This window comes from Macaca nemestrina, chromosome 13 (genome assembly GCF_043159975.1).
Source record: "Macaca nemestrina isolate mMacNem1 chromosome 13, mMacNem.hap1, whole genome shotgun sequence".
Classification (NCBI taxonomy): Eukaryota; Metazoa; Chordata; class Mammalia; order Primates; family Cercopithecidae; genus Macaca; species Macaca nemestrina.
Window position 1 is genome coordinate 38,990,699 of NC_092137.1, and position 17,170 is coordinate 39,007,868.

The window sequence follows — 17,170 nt, forward strand, 5'->3', positions numbered from 1 at the left end:
TGCCACAGATGGAGGAACACTGAAGAGTGACCTGACCTTTTTTTCATTCAGGGTGATGAAGAGATTAAATCTGACATCTACACGTTGTTTTTTCACATAGTCCAGCGCATCCCTGAATATCTGATACATCTGCAGGTAGGCATGGGTGGGAAAGCCACCAAACTGATTTGCATGCTAAATAATTATTGGTTTTGGCTCCCAACTGAGAAATACTGTAAAGCCTCAAGAATCATTAATATTTCTAAGAAGTGTTTACTTCGATTGCTATGATTACCCCATAACCCATGATACCCTGTGGTATGAGCTAAAATCTCTCTCTCTCTCTTTTTTTTTTTTTTCTTTTGAGACAGAGTCTTGCTGTGTTACCCAGGCTGGAGTACAGTGGTGCGATCTTGGCTCACTGCAACCTCTGCCTCCTGGGTTCAAGCGACTCTTCTGCTTCAGCCTCCTGAGTAGCTGGGACTACAGGCATGTGCCACCATGCCCAGCTAATTTTTGTATTTTTAGTAGAGATGGGGTTTCACCATGTTGGCCATGCTGGTCTTGAACTCCTGACCTCAAGTGATTCACTCGCCTCAGCCTCCCAAAGTGGTGGGATTACAGGTGTGAGCCACTGCACCCAGCCTAAAATCTTTATTTCTAAAAATGTTCAGGTCATTATGCTTACCTCTGAAGTTCTGTCTTTACTTACCAGCAACTTCCACCTCAGCTGATCCAGGACCTTTCTATAACCACTCCTGCTAGATTCTAAGCACTTCATTCAGTTCTTTCCATTTTGGTTTTACAGCTATCTAAATGCCACCACCTGACATCTAAATATCCATCTAATCTGCTCACTTAACTGCTATCCTGACTACTTTCTTTTGGCATGGGTCCAAGGTTCTACCATGCCATGTTTAAGCTTTATGTCACAGAAAAGGCATGAAGATGATGAGCTGATGTCTTCACACCATTTTCCTGCAGGGCTTGTGATATCCTGGAGGAAGAAGAATTGAAAGAGAGGCTCACTAACCCCCACCAGATCCTCTTCTTCCCACCACCCACCTGTTCTGGTTTAATTGCTGACTGATCTTCTTAAGTAATGAAAGCATCTTAGAAATGCTTGGGACTAATCTCAGGTAGAAGTAGTCCAGTAGTCCAGTAGTCCAGTATCAAAGTATCAAAATTGAAAAGACTTTTTTTTTTTTTTTTTTTTTTGAGACAGGGTCTGGCTCTGTTGCCCAGGTTGGAGTGCAGTGGTGTGATCTTGGCTTGATCTTGGCTCACTGCATCCTCAACTTCCCAGGCTCAAGCAATGCTCCCACCTCGGCCTCCTGAGTAGCTGAGACTATAGGCACTTGCCATTATGCCTGACTTACTTTTGTATTTTTTTTTTTTCTTTGAGACGGAGTCTCGCTCTGTTGCCCAGGCTGGAGTGCAGTGGCGCAATCTTGGCTCACTGCAAGCTCCGCCTCCCAGGTTCACGCCATTTCCCTGCCTCAGCCTCCCAAGTAGCTGGGACTACAGGCGCCCACCACCACACCTGGCTAATTTTATATTTTTAGTGGGGACGGGGTTTCACCGTGTTAGCCAGGATGGCCTCGATCTCCTGACCTCGTGATCTGCCCACCTTGGTCTCCCAAAGTGCTGGGATTACAGGTGTGAGCCACCACCCGTGCCCTGAAAAGACTTTCAATTGTATATAGCTTTAGATCCTAAAAGCATTTTCTCACAATAATGATCTTATTTAATCTTTTCAACAATCCCATGAATTAGGTATTATTGTTGTCACATTTTACATGAGAAAATGCAGGGCCAAAAAAGTTAACAATTTACCCAAGTTAACACACCTAGTAGGTAAAAAAAACTAGGACTGAAACCCAGGTTTTGCAAATAGTAGAATATGGCAAACAAGACCTGGTTCTACTCTCTGACTTGAGTTCAAACCTTGCCTCCATTATTTACTAGATGTGTAACCTGATGAAGATCATTTACCTTCTTTGTACCTCAATTTCCTTATTTGTTAAATGGAGTTTATAATAGTACCTATTTAAGCAGGTTGAGGTAAAAATTAAATGAGATAGTATACGTAAAGGGCTTACTACCTGGCGATAGGAAGTACTAGATACATTTTAGCTTTCCCAAATACCAGTCACATGCATGTTCCACTACAGCACAGCGGGGAATGTACAGCGGGGAATGTAACAGGAGGGGCCACCAGGCTTGATCATAAACATCCCCCTCCCTCGCCTGCCTTGATGCCTGACGTTGTCAACATTGGTCTGGCTCTTTTGAGTTAAGGCACTGCTTATAGACAGTAATTGTTAGAATGCCGCTATTACTTCAGAGGTCTAATTAGGAGATGCTTCTGACTTTTCAGATGAAATTATTTTATGCTCACATTCAACTCAAACAGGTCCGATAGTAACTTATTTTCCCTTGGTATGATAGAAAGCAGCCAGTGTATGGTCATACTTTCAGCGTATAATTAGGTGGGCCATGTGTATTGTTCGTTGTTTTGATTAAATGGCTATCAATCTCCCACAATAGATCAAGGTAAGGTGCAGAAGAGACAAAACAAATTTTCTTGCTAATTATGCAATGCTGCTTCCTTTTCCCCTCCATCCAGAACGTCCTGAAGTTCACAGAGCAGGAGCACCCTGACTATTATCTACTACTGGTGTGTGTCCAGCGCCTCCGAGTATTTATCTCACACTACACCCTGCTGTTTCAGTGCAATGAAGATTTGCTTATTCAGAAACGGAAAAAGCTCAAGAAGTAAGGTTCTGATGGTGCGGTCTAGAGGGTCAAAGACCAGTTACTCTGGGTGTCTTTCACAAGTAACCACGTTGTGTGTTAAGTAGCTGAAATGCAGTGGTGGGAGGTAGAAGGGAAGAGAGAAGGGGAGAGAAAGAGCTAGTCAGACTGGCTACAGGAGCAAGTCACTGACTACCCGGTGGAAATTATTTTAGCAGAGTAACACTTCACTCTACTGCTTACATAGACCCACTCTCATCCCATGTTGCTAACCACCTCAAAAATAGTTCAACGACTCTAAACTTGCCTGGTTCAAAATTGCAGTTAAAAGGCCACAACATAGTTTTCTTTATCAGTTCAACAAGTATTTATTGAGCACCTATTGTGTGTCAGGCACTGTTCCATGCACTGAATATACTGAAAGGAACAAAACGGCCCCAACCAAATCTTTGCCATGTGGAGCTTCCTTTTTAGAGTTGGACAGTGAACAAATAAATAAGATGGTGATATGTGATATGGACAAAAATAAAGCAAATAAGGGAGAGGAATTTCGAATAGGTTTTATATTAGGGAGAAATAGGAAGGGTTTATTAGGGAGAATCTGAGCTTCGGAGGGAACAGAAGCAGCCCACAGCACAGCTTCCTAATGACCTGGATTTCCTTCAATTTCATCCCAACTCCTGTGGAGGAAAACAGAATCATTTCTGTGGAAGCTTCAGACCAGAAAAAGATGCTGTCTCCCAAGCCAGGGCTCCTGTGATGGAAGATGTCTCTCCATACCCCCAACCCCTTCCCCCAAGTTCTTTTCAGCCAGTGAATCAGCTTCCCTACTCTTGCCAGCTTGCACCCTATTAAGCAAAGCAACTTAGTTTGCAAAGGCCCCTGGAGATAGAGACCTTCACAGCAAACTTTATCTGAGACCTCTCTCCATCTTTTTTGGCATAATCTGTGTTCAGAGAGCCAGTTTGCCACCGTACAACCTGAGAACCGTTACTTCCATTCTGTTAGGTCATCCATGGCGAAGCTGTACAAAGGGCTGGCTTCCCAGTGCGCCAGTGCCGGGCAAGATGCTTCCCCCACTGCAGGTCCTGAGGTTGTCCGTGACACCGGGATCCACTCAGAAGAGATGCTGCAACCCTACCCTTCTGCTCCCAGTTCTGGCCCTGCTGTCACGTAAGCACCTGTTGCTGTGGGAAGGTTAAGGTCAATGCCTTTGGGACCCAGCCAGTCTGTGTGGGTTAGCAGGGCAGCCTAGATTCCACCGTCCCCTTTCCCTATCAGGCCTATATGTGCCAGCCAAGCAGACAACCCAATGCTTGGGTCCCAGAGGAAGGCACTAATGTTAAGGGACAGGTGTAGAAAGTGGGAAGAGAGGCAGAAAGTAGATATTTATTTCATGGATCACTTCAACTCTTGAGGCAGTTATGAAACTTCATCTTTGAAATGTAACAAATAGAGTCAAAATATGAAACCCCTGGAGATTATACCCAGATTGAACAATATGGCTGCCACTGCACTCTGCGTATGGAAAATAAAACCCCCAATCTTTCTTCCAAGTTAAAAGAGAATTCAAATGAGGTCAATATTTTGTCTCACTCTTGCACATGTTAACGTGAGACCTAATTTTCATTTTAAGACCACTAGAGTAAAATATTGGTTTTAGCATTTATATTTGCGTTTTTTTTTTTTTTTTTTTTTTTGGTACTGAAGTACAATGGCATGATCTCAGCTCACTGCAACCTCCACCTTCCAGGTTCAAGGGATTCTCCTGCCTCAGCCTACCGACTAGCTGGGATTACAGGCACGTGCCACCATGCCCGGCTAATTTTTGTAGTTTTAGTAGAGACGGGGTTTTACCATATTGGCCAGGCTGGTCTCGAACTGCTGACCTCAGGTGATCCGTCTGCCTCGGCCTCCCAAAGTCTTTGTGCATTTTTGTGGTAGAATTAAAATGTGAATACATAAACTAGCAGAATAGCCACTTCTGGTCAGTGTCCATTTACATCTGTCAATGTAAGTCCAGCACAACTGGACATCCCATCTGCTGGTACCCTATCCTAGTTTGTAAACTGTGTAAATTATCCATTACCCATGACTCCAAAACCAAAAACCCTCCATGAAATTGGGCATATCGAGTGACAGCTTTTTTTTACATATTGGTAATTCTTTGTGGGTGGAAGTTTGAGATGAATTATATAGCATGCTTTACAGTGACAACGAATATTTTTAAAATTTTATTATGAAAATTTCAAATTTACATAGAAGAGTACAGTGAACTCCATATGCCCTCATTCAGAAGTTATCAAGATCATGCCACGTTTACTTTATCTAAGAACGTAATTTGTTTCTGAGTGTGAAGATCCACAAGTCGAACAAAAGTTGAGTTTCCATTATTTTGGATGACTCTGCTAGGGCAAGCAAGGGAGAGAAGAGAGTTGAAGGTGTGCCTTGGAGCACCGCGGGTGGTGAGGAGGGTCAGGGCTTCCACGCGGGGTGATGCCCGTCCCTGGCCCGCAGGCCATTTCCCAGAAGCTCAGACAATACCTTCGGGTCTCCGCTCGACGGACTGCCTTGTCCACTCTCCGCCTGGGGACGGGGGTTCGTGGGAGCGCCTTAGTGGAAGTTTGTGGAGCTTGGGACGTGGCATGCGCAGGCGCCTGGGAGGGCGGCCAGGAGGGCCGCGGGCAGGCGAGAGGCCTGCACTAACCCGCCGTCAGCACACCTCTTTTGTACTCTGTTTCCCCCCTAAAGCCATCTGATGCCCCCAGTGAAGAAAAGTCAACAGCAGCAAAGCCTGATGGAGAGCATGCAGCCCGGGAAGCCCAGTGACTGGGAGCTGGAGAGCAGGAAGCACGAGCGTCCCGAGAGCCTTCTGGCACCGACGCAGTTCTGCGCCGCCGAGCAGGACGTGAAGGCGCTGGCCGGGCCCCTGCAGGCCATCCCGGAGATGGACTTCGAGCCCTCTCCGGCCGAGCCGCTGGGCAACGTAGAGCGCTCCCTGCGCGCCCCGGCCGAGCTCCTGCCCGATGCCCGCGGCTTCGTGCCCGCGGCCTACGAAGAGTTCGAGTACGGCGGCGAGATCTTCGCGCTGCCCGCGCCCTACGACGAGGAGCCGTTCCAGGCTCCGGCCCTCTTCGAGAACTGCTCGCCCGCCTCCTCCGAGTCCAGCCTGGACATCTGCTTCCTGCGGCCCGTCAGCTTCGCCATGGAGGCCGAGCGGCCGGAGCACCCGCTGCAGCCACTGCCCAAGAGCGCCACGTCGCCGGCGGGCAGCAGCAGCGCCTACAAGCTGGAGGCGGCGGCGCAGGCGCAGGCGCATGGCAAGGCCAAGCCGCTGAGCCGCTCTCTCAAGGAGTTTCCGCGTGCACCGCCCGCCGACGGCGTGGCCCCACGCCTCTACAGCACGCGCAGCAGCAGCGGCGGCCGCGCGCCCATCAAGGCGGAGCGCGCCGCGCAGCCGCACGGCCCGGCTGCTGCCGCTGTAGCCGCTCGCGGCGCGCCCCGGACCTTCTTCCCCCAACAGAGGTCCCAAAGCGAAAAACAGACCTATTTGGAAGTAAGGAGGGTAAAGTAAAACCGAATCGAAACCCACAGCGTCGACGACCCCAAGTCTAGATCTGCAGGAAGCATCCCGAGTTCTCCTAGCGTGGAGGGGAGCGGGGCCGGGCGAGGCTAGGGGCTCGGGAGCGCGCTCGGGGGGCGGCTGCGCGAGCCGTCGGCGGGCGGAGGCGGAGGCCGAGGGAGAGCAGGGGCAGCCCCCGCGCCCTACAAGCTGTAGACTGCTGGGCCCTGGAAGGGAAGTGGCAGCGTCTGTTCTCCAGTACCAGGACCCAAAGAGCATTCCTCATAAGGTACACGAGGGACGGCAGAGGTAGCAGAGAAGCCCGTGACTCTTTAGACCTGATTTATCACACACACATTTAGGGAGTTATGGGGAATCTCTTCCTGCTTATGTTAAGAGTTGCGCTTTTTTTCGGAGCACTGCACGCCACGCAGGTCCCGGCCAGTGTGTTTCTTCTCCCTGTGAGGTGTCGTTTCTATATGGAGAATATGGAACACGGCGCCCCAGCGTACCCCACTTCCTCCGGGCAGCATTCTTGCTTGTAGCTAGGGAGGAGGCAAGTTGCCCTAGCTCAAGGTAGACTCGCTGCGCAGTTTGCTGCAAAGCCAGCTTTATTTCTGCTTGCTTTGCTTTTGACTGGAAAAAAGTGTCCTATTAATTTGAAAACTTCTTTGGGACAGGGACATCCCAAAATAGAAACACCTTCTTTGGCCTCAGTGAATGTTGAGGTATTTTGATGGCCAACATCTGTGTCTGCAGGTCTACCGGTGTTTGATATTTTGATATCTAATTGTGGTGTCTGCAAGCCTGGACGGCATTTAAAGAGGTCTTTAAATACTTATCCAGGAAGTGCTAATAGTTTCTGAGCAAATAATTGCTCTGATCTGATTAAGCAGAGCATAAGTAACATGATAGCTCTGACCTGTGCGACCACCCTTCCGGTCCAACTATTCTCATTTTCGAATGGAAACAGTGATGATCACTGACTTTTTTCATTCATTCATTTTTCAGCAAACACTGAGTGCTTGTCTTGTACCAGGCTCTGTGCTAATTACTGAACATTCAGAAATAAACCAGTCTCTATCCTCCGGGGCCCCTGGCTTAGTACAGGAAGGAGACACAGGAACACAGGATTATGTAATAAACTGTGGGAGCACATGGGAGGGATATTTAAAACCTTTGGGGTCATGGTGGTCAGAGAAGGCCTCCTAGATAAGTTGAATGTCTGAATTAGATTGTAAAAGCTGCCTAGAAGTTGGCTAGGGGAAGAGTGAGGTAGGGAAGCATGAGAAAAACTGGGTGATGCCTTTTCTCTGGCATACTGTGCCAGGTCAGAGTGGTGGAAATTAGGCCAGAGGAACAGGAAGGGGTGGGATCATGAAGAGCCTTGGAGCTTGCTGCCCACCTGCACTCCAGCAAAGTCTGTGTCTGGTCCCTGCAGAGGACAAAAAGGTGGTAGTGTGCTCAGCCAAAGCTGCTGAGGTTCCCTGGGGTTCTCAGATTTTCCTGTAGCTCTGATTTTCAACTCCAAGCTTCGTAAAATTTGATTAGGCAGAACTTTTTGGAGAAATCAATCTTAGGCATGTGTCAGAGTTTAGAAGTTTATTGAAAGGGGAAGTAAATGGAAACTATAGTGCCAATTCAGTGTGACTTAGGATGAGCAGAGGTTTACATACAAAACCTTCTAACTAGTATAGTCTGTACTGTAAAGAACTTTTATTTCATATGTGATAGCAATGTCCTTTTGTAGTTGATTTGTGAAAAATTTGGGGTTCAACAATTGCAAGGCAAAAACCATTAATCAGAAATAACAATATATCTGAGAAGCAAACAATGAAAATATATTTGTGGCTGTTTACCAGACATACCAAATAACAATAAACAGTGTGTCAGGAACTGTTAATTGCACATACTGGACAGCAAGTTTCATCTCCTAACAGTGTCAGGCATGCGTCAAGTCAGTTCAAAATGAGATACCAAGGAAATGTCAGATGGAAGTCAGTTAAGAGAGGCATTTTCTCTAGCAATAGCATTAACATTTTCAAGCATGCAAAATTCCCGTTACTAATTTCTGTTTCTGGACACAATTTTTCTATCTAAAAACTTAAAATGGCCTGGTTGTTAGGAGTCCTAGAGAGAGGTTGCATGCAGAGTGCAGGTGGGCAGAGACCATGTGGGCATACATATGTGCATGAGCATGTATGTGCATGTCTGCATGTCTAAGTATATATGTGCATGTTTATGTGTGTTGGAGGTGGTGGTGGGATGGGGTTTTAGTTGCAAAAGATAAATCCCTCAAAAACTCTATCCTTAAAGGTATCAACTCTTTGCTTTTGAGATGTGCAAAACTCCTAGTGTTTCATCCCTTTGTATATCTTTCACCCAGCCCAGCAGAGCCAGCTGAGGCCTAGTCTTTAGTGTTCTGTCTCTTTTAGAGTCAAGAAAGAAGATGGTATGCTCTAGTGAGAACACATGACTGTGAGGAGATCTAGGTTCTAGTCCTGGCTCTGCTGCCCAGTAGCTGGGTGCTTTTGGACAAATCACTTGGCTTCTCTGTGCCTCCAGTTATCTCAAGATAAGACAACCTGTCTCACAGGGTTGTTGGGAGGATCAGGCCAAAGAAGATACAGTTTTTGAGTAGGCTTTATAAAGTATGAAATGCTATTGAGATCATGGTTCCATAGAAAGATTTTCCTTAAACCATTACTAGATTTAGTCACTAAATAGTCTCTAAAAGCGCATTTCTCAAAATATGGTCCTTGGGGGCAGTAGCAAATGCATTGCCTGGGAACTTGTTATAAATGCAGAATTTGCACCCCAGACCTACTGAATCAGAATTTAGGATCATTCCCAGGTGATTGATATAAACATTAAGTGTAGGTGGGCAGAAGCATGCCTTAAGTCAGTGGTCCCCGACCTTTTTGGTACCAGGGACCAGTTTTGGGAAAGGCAGTTTTTCCACAGGCTGCGGAGCGGGAGGTGGTTTCGGGATGATTCAAGTGCATTACATTTATTGGGCACTTTATTTCTATTATTATTACATTGTAATATATAATGAAATAATTATACGACTCACCATAATCTAGGATCAGTGGGAGCCCTGAGCTTGTTTTCCAGCAACTAGACGGTCCTATCTGGGGGTGATGGGTGAGAGTGACACCCAAAGTATGTCGCTTATGTCCAGTTGACTCTGTAATCTCATTTTGGTTGCTGTGGCTGCAGAAAAGCCTGCTTCACAAACATCGGATGCTGAAAATGGAAGCGGGCTTTTCAGTGCTTTGTGGCAATCTCATGATGTTCTGCCTTGACTTTAATCCAGAACGTATGGAGATTTGAAATTGTCTCAAACCTACTTTTAAGGCCACCAGATGCAGCTGTACCATTGAAATTCATCAACTCACTTGCCACTATAAAGCCTGCCACCAGATGCAGCTTAATTGTCACTTGCCACTTACTGATAGGGTTTTGATATGAGTCGGCAAGCAATTGATTCATTATGGTCTCTGTGCGGTCAAACCTCTCTGCTAATGTTAATCTGCATTTTCAGCCACTCCCCAGCACTAGCATCACTGTCTCAGCTCCACCTCAGATCATCAGGCATTAGATTCCCACAAGGAGTGGGCACCCAAATCCCTTTTATGTGCATTTCACAGTAGGGTTTGTGCACCTGTGAAAATCTAATGCCACTGCCGATCTGACAGAAGGTGGAGCTCATGAAGTAATGCAGGCAATGGGGAACGGCTATAAATAGAGATGAAGCTTTGCTTGCTCACCCACCCCACTGCTCACCTTCTGCTGTGCGGCCCAGTTCCTCACAGGTCACAGACCAGTACTGGGAGTTGGGGACCCCTCCCTTAAATCATTCGTTTTCAGATCTAAGTGTGCGTAAGGATTACCTAGGCCTCACTGCAGAGATTCTGATTCAGAAAGTCTGGGATGGGGCGCAAGAAGCTACCTTTTAAATAAAGGCCCAACCTGATCCTGTAGTGGCGGGACCACACTTTAAGAAACACTGCATGTCTGTCTCCATGGTCTAGTTATGAATCTTAGTAGAATCTCAGAGAATTTCTATATCTGCAACCCCCAGTTCTCAAAGTCAGACCCATATGTTTTCTGGGGAAAAAAAAAAAATCCATCCTCACACTTTGCTTCTCTGTCAGCAAGCAGTCACCCATCTGATTCACGAGACTTCTAGGGCATCATTGGTATGGTTTTTGCTTTGACTACTTGGGGTTCTCTAAAGGTTATTCAAAATTCAGCAGCTGTTTTTAAAGTTGCTTTTAAATTATAGTCACCTCAAGGTGAATACTTTGTTCATATGGAATATAAACATATATAAGTGCATATCTGGCTTGTATGCATATAAATATACATGCACTTCTATTTAGCACATCTCACACTTAAAAAACTAGAGAGGTCACAAAAGATGCAGCCTTATTTTTAACTTATTTTACTTTATACTCCAAATAGCATAGGTTAAGAATTGTAAAAACTGTATTACAGGCACATTTTCAGGTTGAAAGTATTAGTTGACATTTTCTTCTAAACAGGTCTGACTTCTCAAAAATGCCTTCCCTCGTTTATGCTTAAAATGGAGAGTTAGGAATATGAGTTTAAAACTAGCATTACGAGTAAGGAGCATCCTTATTTTGTAGAAAGAGAAACACCTGGAGATATGAGGGTTTTCTAGCATGACAGGGTTGGTGTCAAAATAAGAATTTATTCACTCGTGGAGGATGTTCTTGCAGTCTTCTTTTTAAACATTAGCTAACTTTATTTCCTTATCTTTAATTATTGTTATATATTACACTAGACTATTTGCCTTGATACATAGAAAATACTACACTCGGCAGGAAATTATCCTCTTTTCACCTACTGGTTTCTTCATTAGCCTAGGTTTGCTTTAGTTGGGATTGGGTGCCCACTGGTAATCTTTTGGCATGGGAGAGGAAAGTCACAACACCACAAAATTGTCCCATAGTCAGGATCCATAATAACGTTGGAAAGGAGTAAAGAAAAAAATCCCTCTTTTTTGTTTCCAGGAGATGCATTTAGAAGATACTACCAGATTCTGTCCCAAAGAAGAAAGAGAAAGTGAACAAACGTCTTTCAGCGATCAAAATCCCAGGCAAGACCAGAAAGGGGGCTTTCGCAGCTCCTTCCGCAAGCTCTTTAAAAAGAAGTGAGTAGCCCTTAGACAAGACAGCCTTGTAACTCATTTCCCTTTGGGCTCAATCTTGAGGTTTTAACAATAATAAGTATCAAGTACCCTGGTCTCACACAACTGCTTCAAGTACAGTGCCTGCACCCAGTAGCCACAATTCTGGCGGGGTGAAGATGTTTCTCATTGTAATCTCCCAGAGTAGAAGCAAACTCAGCTGTCTGCCCTGCCTCTTCTGTCTTCTATCCCTTCTTCCTTGTTCCCAAAGTCATATGTCCCAAGAGGAGTGGGCAGAGGTGGTTCCCTTGAGAAATGAGCTGGTGACAATCAAAGCCCCTTTAGACTGGGAGGAGTGGGATCCGCTATTGGGGTTGGGTGTCCTGGGTGCTCCATCACATCTCCCCATCTGTGGAAAGTTGTCTAAGGGATCTCAGTACGTCTGCATTTGGGGGCCTGTTGTCATCCTGGGTGCTAATTCATGTTTATTGGGACTTCTGTTAGTGCTTTCCCTGAATGAGTGGATTTGGCTTGGCCCTAGTTAGAAATCACTTTAATGGAGTTTCTGTATTCCATAGGAGGCAAAAACAAGGCATTTTCCTCCTGTGGGCCTTCTGAGATTCTAGGTCGTTGTTGTTTAAACATCATCCACCAGACATTTTGGTCAGCACTGTCTTACAGTCTAGGAGGCAGTGGCCACGCCCCAGCATAAAATATAAGGAAGAGAGAGGTGAGCATTAGCATTTGACCGTAGAGGGATTTACCAGTCCAGCCACTGCCTGCCTGAGAGACTGCTGTTTCAATCTCCACTGGCTCAGCCTACCTCTCTCTCCCTTAGATTTCTCCTGCTGCTTAGTTCCTCTTGGTGGAGGATGTTCTTGCAGTCAGTTTTAAATAACAAGTCTTCATATTTTAGTAGATGGAAAAGTTAAACAGAGGCATTATTGCTACCTTTGGAGAGTTGCCGATAAGTGAGGAAGCACAGGGAAATCACCTTTTCCTTGAAGGTCGAGGTCACTGGCTGATTTAGACTATGGTCCTGATGGAGGAATTGGGGGCAGCCCTGCAGTGAGGACTTTGTTTTTGCTGGTTTGTCTCATTGTAATTATCCTCCTGTGGGGAGGGTGGTACTGAGATTGGTGGGCCTCTGACTGTTGGTCTCTGCCTGTTGTTACTGGAGAAGGGGGAATAGGAAGGAAGAGCAACAGCTCTGCACTTAGCCATAGCCCTGCATTCTCTCTCAGTTTTGCTAAGGAACCCAGTGCATGCTTGCATGCTGTTGCAGGATCCTCAACCCACCTTATTCAGGGTTTAAAGAATTGAGAATTGTATTCCTCTTTTTAGGATCATAGACTTACATCTTTCTTGACCCAGTGCCAACATCTGTCAAATTGACAGGGGTGGGAGAACCTGGAAACAGACACGTCTCCATCCCACCCTTGGGATTTAGACTCCTGAATCTTTCTTGAGATGGAGTCTGGCTCTGCTGCCTAGGCTGGAGTGCAATGGCGCAATCTCGGCTCACTGCAGCCTCCACCTCCCAGGTTCAGGCTATTCTCCTGCCCCTGCCTCCCAAGTAGCTGGGATTACAGGTGCCTGCCACCACCCCCCGGCTGTTTTTTTTTTTTTTTTTTTTGTAGAGATGGGGTTTCACCATGTTGGCCAGGATGGTCTTGAACTCCTGACCTCAAGTGATCCACCTGCCTTGGCCTCCCAAAGTGTTGGGATTATAGGCGTGAGCCACCATGGCCGGCCAGACTCCTGAATCCTTCTAAGGACTGCACAATCCTAAGGGCACAGCTTGAGCCTAGCTTTTTTTTTTTTTTTTTTTTTTAACCACAGTATTCCCAAAACAGCCATTTTTTGCCCACTGTCATTTATAATGACTGGGTGCTGTCCGTTGGAAAGCAATGAGCAATAGATTCACCAAATTCCTATTTATCAGAGAGATGTAAGAAAATGTTTTACCAGTGACATGAGGCAGAGGGAGTGGATTTGTCCTCTCTGGACTCAGAGGGCAGAACTGGGAGCAGTGGCTAAGGGGAAGAATTTCTTAAAAATGCAGCTACATGGAACTGGAGCTGGCTACGGCCTGAGGGAATGGATTCATGAGATGCTTCTGGTCAGGGATGCTATGAAAGTGGTCCCTGCATCTAGTGGGAGATTGTTGAAGAAATCACCAGAGTCCTTTCTAGTGTGGATATTTGCTTTATCTGTAGTTTGACTTTGTTGTAGCTTGATCTGAGTAATCACATCTTTTTATCACCTGAAACAAGAAATTAATGAAGCCTTCGGACCTATAATTTTAAAGCCCTAGCATGTAGAAGACCAGGCTTTAGCTTTCTGTAGCTCCCCACCGACCTTGGTATAATGTAGAGGACTTGCTATGGGCTCTCCAAGTTCATGTTGATTAATTGCTGTCAGTCTTCTTGTGGCTGTTCAGGATTCTCCTTAGATAAAGAGCCAGTAGATTCCCTTAGTCCTCTTGTCCTTTCTCATAGATCAGTCCCTCCTGCATCAATCACGTTGCCGCCACCAATACTGGTGCTGTCCTTTGTATTTAAAATCCGAAGTGTTGTCTGAGTGGAAGTAAAGGTGGAGCCACACAGATGACTGTCAGTCTGGCAGGCTTTCCTGGCTTTTTAGATCTGGCCTAGGGCAGTCAGTACCATCAGGTGCTTAGGGTGCTGCAGTGGGCACTTCGGAGACTTTGCATGGGTTGAAGAGGCAGCTTAAGTAGCGTTTTCTGAGTGTTTTCATATGAGGACCATGGAAAATTTGCTCCATTATAAGGTAGAGAGGAAGGTCAGGGAGGCCCCTGTAGCACAGGAAGGGCAATGGCTTTTAACTCAGATGAGAACACACCATTCTTCTCATCAATTAAGCATTCAATCTTATATGCATGCACTATGCAAGACACTTGTATAGGAATCATGAGCGACATAGTCCCAGCCGTTACACAGGAACTTGCACTCTGAAGTCAGGCCTGTGGACAGTTATAGGAAGGAACCAGGAGAGACATTCAGCCCATTTTCCTCCTGCATGTCAGGAGGTCAGGCTGGCAGCAAGCCCTGGGACTTTAAGAAGTGGCCAATCCTGAGTACGGGAGCCATTGTAGAGCCTGGTCTCACAGGTCCAAATGGGCCAGTGCCAGCAAAGCCACTTGTGTCGTGTCTGGGGCTCGCTGCCTTCCTCCCCCACAGCCCTCTGGAGGCTCATTCCTGTCTACACTGACACACTTTTTGTTCCATAGGGGCTTGTTTGGCTGGTGGCCCCACACACCCAGAATGCTGCTTCGGGATGAAGCTAGGCATGGAGCCAGATGCAACAGAAAACCTGAGAAAGGGTTCTCTTCCCTCTGAGGCTGGGAGGGCCGAAGGCTCATGCCCACAAGGATTCAAAAGGGAGAGTCAAGTTGACATCATTAAAAAAATCCTGAAAAATACCCACAATATTTGGGGAAAAGAATGACCTTCTGATTGTTTCCATCTCAGGCACATTTGTCCTGGGCAGATACAAGGTCACATGTCCCTGAAAGGTACCCAGAATTGATCAGAATAAAGGCTACATATCTTAAAGTTTGGAAATGTTAAGTGATTTTAAACATTTTAAATGAGGATTCTTAGAGGGAACAGACTTAACTGTGGTAGGCTGATGTTAGCTAGACTGATACTTATTCCCCTGCCTTTGAACAGGATGGAAGGCAAACTGTCCCATTCTAGAAGGATCTATACAGAGGCTGTCAAAGACTTAAGCCTAGATTATTGTGAAGTCTGAGGCAAATGATACTTCATCTCAATATATACATCTTGCAACACTTACGTCAACGTGTATTCTTGATGGCAGATGTGACAGTGGGGAAGAGGATCACGTGAGATAGCTTAGGTGTAGGGAATGTAGATGGTACTCTGTCTCTTTTTATCCTCAAATTTCGGGATAGTGGAAGATAAGGAATATGGCTTCCAAATGATTAATTCTACTTCCTCGCTCATTCTCTTCCTCTTTAGCACTTTAAAATTTACATGCATCAGAGTGTCTCCCTTCTTGTCATCACCCTCCATCAATCCCATCACTGTCTATTTTCTCAATCACACACAGAGGGAGTACTTCTACAGGGCCCCGTATGTAATCATTTTATCTCAGTGAATCCTCTTCTTTTGGTGTCTTCCCAGCAGTTTTTGTACATGCCCAGCCTCAGCTGTTGAACAGACCATGTAATAGAAAGCAGGGCTGCTAAAGAATCCATTGATAACTTTATCTCGCCTATTCTCTGTCTCCTTAAAAGCTCATTTCAAGTCCCTCTCCCACTCTTACCCACTTTGGAGTTCTCTCTCCTTTTCCATTTCATTTCCTATGTAACTTTAACATTAAAGGGGATAGTTGAAGGGGTAAACATTTTAGATTACTTAACCTTAATTACAAATGTTTCTCAATAAGCCATTCGAAATCAACCATTCAGTTAAGGGTCTTCAATATACTAGGTTCTGTCCAGCACAAAAGATGTAAGAGAAATAGTTCCTGCCCATTAGGAGCTTACAGATCAATTTAAGGGTAACCTAACTATTAATACAAGATATAGTATGTAGCACATAGTAGGCACTCAACAAATATTTATTAAATGAATGCTCATTTGCTTTGGGCTCTCCAAACTCATGTTGGTTAATTGCTGTCAGTCCTCTTGCAGCTGTTTGGGATTCTCCTTAGGTAAAGGGCCAGTGGATTCCTTTAGTCCTCTTGTCCTTTCTCATATATCAGTCCCTCCTCCATCAATCAGATTGCCTCCACGATACTGGTGCTGTCCTTTGTATTTAAAATCTGAAGTGTTGTCTGAGTGGAAGTAAAGGTGGAGTCGCACAGGGCTGTTGCTTTGATTACCAGGGCTGACTGACTGGCCGACAGGATGGGTGTTTCCTTGCCCCTTTATTTCTTGAGACAGATGCATGTCTCCTAAAGCTTTCAAGGAGGATAGTTTTTCCAATCAGAGAACCAAACCTTCTTAAGTCAGAGGTTTTTGCAGCACTGGATTCAACTACCCCCATCCCCAGCTCCAAACAAGCTTTCAAGGTTTATTTATAGCAAATCTAGACTTAGTATGACCTACTCAATGTGCTATTTTCTTTGTCACTTGAATGAAAGGAAAAGTTAGCAACAGGTCTGTTGTCTTTTCCTCTTTCCATCAAATACTTGGATGGTTATGTGTCAGTGTGTCCTGGCAGCCATTGTACCCTTCCCCAGCGAGTGTGCCTGTCCCTATAATGTCTGCTCAGATATGCCCTGCAATCAGCCACAGGGCTCCAGGAGCTCAAAAGCCATTTCTGTGTTATAGAGAAAGGGAATAAAAGCAAATCTGCTGGCCTTTTCTCCTTGATCCTGCAGGTTATTTCCTAGTAATTTAGGTATGCACTACTTAAGAGCCTAATGGCCACACCTTTGGAAGAGTTCAGGTGGCCATATACATGTAAGCATTATAAAGAGGTCAGTTATAAAATGATTTTTACAAGGATGAAAATGAGCTTTTAGTCATGGCTATAGTAGAATGCTGGATTTCGAAAAGGATGAGCAATTTAGCTGTTAGTTTAATTAATATCAAGAAATGCAGAGAAATTTAGATACTGGAGACATAGGGAAGGTACAATTTGTGAGAAGAGCAGTTAAAAAAATTTAAGCTGAGTTTGTGGACTTTGAAAACTAGACAGGGCGATTTTGGCATTTGT

General features: G+C 45.4%; 1 protein-coding gene across 17 annotated transcripts in view; it reads left to right on the forward strand.

The window, feature by feature from the left end:
• The window catches only part of LOC105464882 (Rho guanine nucleotide exchange factor 33), a 278,945-nt gene that overhangs the window by 66,545 nt on the left and 195,230 nt on the right, over positions 1-17,170 (forward strand). For 15 of the 17 annotated variants that reach the window (XM_071076556.1, XM_071076555.1, XM_071076560.1 and 12 more), the window contains 5 exons: positions 52-135; positions 2,609-2,757; positions 3,745-3,909; positions 5,488-6,301; positions 11,341-11,480. In XM_071076556.1, coding sequence (XP_070932657.1) covers positions 52-135; positions 2,609-2,757; positions 3,745-3,909; positions 5,488-6,301; positions 11,341-11,480 — 1,352 coding nt within the window. Of the gene's footprint in view, positions 1-51; positions 136-2,608; positions 2,758-3,744; positions 3,910-5,487; positions 6,302-11,340; positions 11,481-14,709; position 17,170 lie in introns of those variants that run through there. The other 2 variants (XM_071076559.1, XM_071076557.1) reach the window with 2 other exon arrangements.